The 4,634-nt window shown below is 41.8% G+C and overlaps 1 protein-coding gene across 1 annotated transcript; it reads right to left on the bottom strand.

The window, feature by feature from the left end:
* Nucleotides 1-1,543: 1,543 nt before the first annotated feature.
* Nucleotides 1,544-1,873, bottom strand: LOC116747771 (small integral membrane protein 12-like). The gene is given in 2 exon segments (XM_032620309.1): nucleotides 1,544-1,653; nucleotides 1,656-1,873. Coding segments are annotated over 2 exon segments (276 nt in total). The 5' UTR covers nucleotides 1,822-1,873.
* Between the last annotated feature and the right edge of the window lie 2,761 nt (nucleotides 1,874-4,634).

The raw sequence follows: 4,634 nt of genomic DNA, 5'->3' as shown, positions 1-4,634 counted from the left end.
AACAGGTCTGCTCTCTGCTCTCACCCCTTCCAACCTCACCGACAACATCCTTAGTGGCAGCATTTAGTATAAGCTCCTACTGCCCTTCAGGAAAGACATTTAGTATCATGCATTGAGGCCCTTAAAACCGTTCGTCCCATTTCATCCAAAATGCCATTTACTGTTCCTACCGTTTAGTCCAAAAATGCAGGAAAATCCTTATATAAGATACTCTTTGCAATATTTCTCCTAGTGAACAACCAGAAACCACCCAAATGTCCAGCAATAGGGAAACTGTTAAAAACAAACTATGCTATATTCCCACTTGAGGGGCAATTATACAGCTAATGAAAACAATTAGGATTATGAAGGCCATGTGATAAGATAGGAAAGTGATTATGATATGAAACACTATGTAAAAAAAAGAATATAAAATTAAATGTACAGTAATAAATATCTAAAAATACTAGTCCAAGAATTACTGAAAGATACCAAAATGTTAACATTTTATCTGTACTAGAGCCCTCAGAGTGTGGGTAACCTTTTTTAAACCCCTACCAAATTTAACGTACATATACTACTTTTATAGGGAAAAGTATGTGTACATGTGTGTATGAAGTTGGAAAATTTGATAGCAATTGTTAAGCTCCCTGGTCTACTCTTAATGTAGACTTTGAAAGTATATAAGCCTCATGTTATCATGATAAAAAGGCCCTTGGGAACCTGCGCCTCCAGGACTCACTGCCTCCAGGATCCAGTGCAGCCACGCTAGTAAAACAAAGCTTCCAGGGCCCCAAAGTCCTCAGTTAAAGGCCAATTTTATCCTACCCGGAGATGACTGCTTTCATAACTCCTAGGAGACCCCAGCACCACCTAGAAGACAGGATTAGATCAAAATGGTTCTCAGACACCACTTTAATCAAGTTTTGCACTACACAGTAATGGAGTGGGGGTGAAAGACGGTGATTGTTTTCAAGCAAATTCACCTGCCCGAAGGTGAACAGCCTGGGCTCCCAAGAACAGAAAACTGCTTTCCTTCCCAGGGGAATCCCCTTCCTGAGCTGACAGGACACGATTTCAGGGAGAATGAGCACAAAGGACAAAGCAAGCTAGTTAAGGGAGCCAGGTAGATTTCTGAACTCTTCCCAGTGCAAACTAGAACCAGGCATGTAGGTACCCCTCCTAAAGGCATCACCCCAATCCCAGCCACTCCCACCTGAGGCCAAACTGCCTCCCCACAGGGCCTGACGGCCAATGTTCACTTCATCACTCTCCTCCCAGTGGTGCACCTAGCAGCGCAGAAGCCTGAGCAGCTGTGGCCACCATCCAGCAGAGGCAGCCTTCAGGCCAGAACCCTCACGGGCCTTCCTCTTCACTGGCCCCTCAGCTACTAGTGTGTCTGCCTGGCCATAGCAGAGCAGCCAGTATGTGTGTGGCTGTGTGGGGCGGGAGAGGCCAGAAGAAGCGATAAAGCAAATCAGATGTGGATTCTGGTTGCTGGGTCGACATGGTGGCAGGACCAGTCTTGGCCCCCAGAAGGACCCATAGGGCCCTGTGTCCTCCATTAATTCTTCTCCGGGCGGTTTCTGTTCAGGACAGCTTTAGGGGCAAATTCCAGCTTGTCTTTAAGGCTCACGACCTGGGTGTGGTCCTTGCCTAGCAGCTGATCCAGGTGCGGTCCTCCCGGCGCTCCGAGATGCTCTTCTCCTCCTCCACAGGCTGGGGATCCTTCCCCCGGATGAACCATTCCAGGTGGTAGCCCAGAGCCCCAACCACGAAGGCCACGGGAAAGGTGACATAAGGAGCATAGGTACTCACCACAGTCCAAAGCACAGGCCACATAACATCTGCGCCGCAGCTCACACCCCGCTGTCTGGCCCCCACCCTCCGCCTGCGCTCCCACTACCGGAGCACCGAAGCCGCCAGTCCCAGCGGCCCTCAGGGCCTCGCCCCAGACCCCGCCCACTGGCGCCCGCGATCTTGGATATTGTAAATAATGCTGCTGTGAACATGGAGGTACAGATATCTTTTCCAGTTAGTGTTTTTGTTTCTTTTGGATATACTCCCAGAGGTGGAATTGCGGGATCATATGATTGATAGTGCTCTTTTTAACTTACATTTTTCTCTCTCAAAATGAATTAGTGTTTTGGAAATATCAGCTAACACGGTGAGGGATTATCACTTTTTTATTCTTCAGTTCATTCAACAAGTATTTCCTGATCACAAACTAAGAGCCGAGCATTGTGCTAGATGGTCTGGAACGTCAAAAAAAAAAAAAAAAAAAAAAAGCGAAACAGATACCTTACCTTCATGGAAGTTAAGGTTTAGTTGGAGAGAAATGCAATAAGGAAGTAAATACAAAATAAATACAGAATCATAAATTGCAATAAGTGTTTTGAAAGAATATACAATGGAATAGGATATCAGGAAAAAAATGGTTATATTTGGGGGCTAAGAAAAATGCCAATTTGAGAAAGTGACAACAGGTTGAGATCAGAAAGATGAGAAGGAGTTAATCTGGGGAAGAGTGAAACATATGGAACCTTCCAGAAAGAAAAAAAAAGCAATTTGATAACAAGAGCAATTCAGAGGCATTATCCAAATATTTTGCATTACAGGGCATTAGAATTGTTTTAAATAATGGAAATCAGTAGTTTTTTCAAGAATCTGTCAACTTTTTTTATTATTAAACCATCATATTAATTATTTAAGTATTCTTTATAAAATCAAGAATCAGGCCTTTTTTATTGTAATGAATTGATTGCATCATTTGCTCAATTTTGAGTTAGCATTTAATATTGAAATCTTCTTTTTTAATATTTATATTTATTTATTTATTATTTTAGTCTGTGTTGGGTCTTCGTTGCTGCACGCGGGCTTTCTCTAGTTGCCGCGAGCAGGGGCTACTCTTCATTGCAGTGTGCGGGCTTCTCTTTGCAGTGGCTTCTCTTGTTGCGGAGCGTGGGCTCTAGAGCAGGCGGGCTTCAGTAGATGCAGCAAGTGGGCACAGTAGTTGTGGCTCATGGGCTCTAGAGCGCAGGCTCAGTAGTTGTGGCGCATGGGCTTAGTTGCTCCGCAGCATGTGGGTCTTCCCAGACCAGGCCTCAAACCCATGTCTCCTGCATTGGCAGGTGGATTCTTAACCACTGCGCCACCACGGAAGCCCTTGAAATCTTCTCTTCTAATTATTTCCTTGTCATTAGATTAGTAGAATGTCTTCCTAGCTACTCATTCAAAAAATTTTACAGACTTTTATAGTGTTAAGTGACCACTTATTTAAACGGATTTACAGTAGAGAGTCCATCTGTTAGAAATTTTTAAATTCTATCAGATTATCTAGAAAAAAAGAAAATAGGCATTCCAGGCTGGAACCAAGTTGTTCTTTGTAGAGAACACTTTTGTTTTTTTTCAAAGAGTTTTTCCTTAGCTAAAATTTTCTTAAAATTATTTCTTTCTAGTATCAGGAAACTAAAGCCAAGTCTACTTTTGATGTAGGGTGGAGGAGGTGGCATTTGGCCTTGCACAGCACTTTGTTAACCAGTTTTCTTCGAGCGGCATTTTCTTTTGTTCTGAGGTGGCAGATTTGTAGCAGAGTGGCATCCAGAAATCACTGTAATTGCAGCAGTATTTCATTCAATTGCTGAAGAGTACTCTCTGTTCAAGGATTTCAAAACACTTTTCTAATGGTAAATTACCTTCACAGTATTCTTTTTTGTAAACTGCAAAAAAACTGAAGCACAGAGAGCCATAGTTTATCAAGGTCTAGTGCTGATTTTCTTAGGCAACATATTTGTTAGACATCTTCTAAATGCTGAACCCTTTGCTGGATGCAGTGAAGAGTTTCAAGGGAAATAAAAGATAAGTTTCCTGAAGTCAGTTGTTTGGCTTAATGTGAGAGATACAAGAACCAAAGAAAATTATGCATATGTAGAAAACATTTATAGAGCCAATTATAGATGTTCCCATTAAGTGCTTAAGTGTTTAGACTGGTGAAAAGGCTGGATAAAGAGGTTTCATTGTATAATTAGGATCATTGGCCTTGAGAAAGTTTTTAATGAGTAAGGCAGATGATTTGACACTGCAAAATGGGGATGACATTCTAGGCAAATTAAGTGGCATATTCAGTGATATAGAGGCCAAAGAGAGGACAGTTTATATGGGGGTTGGCTTGCAGTACTGCCAAATACAGTAAGAGCTGGATGGTCCCAAATCAAGTAGAATAAGAGGCCCTTTGGTTAAGGGAAGAGTTTCTGGCAACAGGAACACCTGGAGTAATTTTAAGTGAAAAGCTCAAAATGACATCAAGGTAAAGTCCTCACTACATTATATGTCAAAAATTGGACAATAGAAGGGGAAGGAGAAATACAGAGGAAGGGCCATCAGCAAGAATTCTCTGGAGACACTTTATGCATTGGGTAGCAATGGGAATGGAGAATCAAATCTTTAGAGAAAAATCTTAGAATCATAGTCATTAAAGAAATCTTGGAGATCATTCAATTCACTCTTTATCAAATTCTAACTGGAAATGAAATACAGGTTTAGGTACTGTTGTATTAATTCCGAGATACTTCTAAGAAACAGATGGAAGCAGAAACATATAAAGAAGATGTGGCACATATATACAATGGAATATTACTCAGCCATAAAAAGAAATG

This window comes from Phocoena sinus, chromosome X, assembly GCF_008692025.1.
Source record: "Phocoena sinus isolate mPhoSin1 chromosome X, mPhoSin1.pri, whole genome shotgun sequence".
In the NCBI taxonomy this organism is placed as follows: domain Eukaryota; kingdom Metazoa; phylum Chordata; class Mammalia; order Artiodactyla; family Phocoenidae; genus Phocoena; species Phocoena sinus.
The sequence above is the reverse complement of the archived record's forward strand: the minus strand, read 5'-3'. Positions and strand labels throughout refer to the sequence as shown.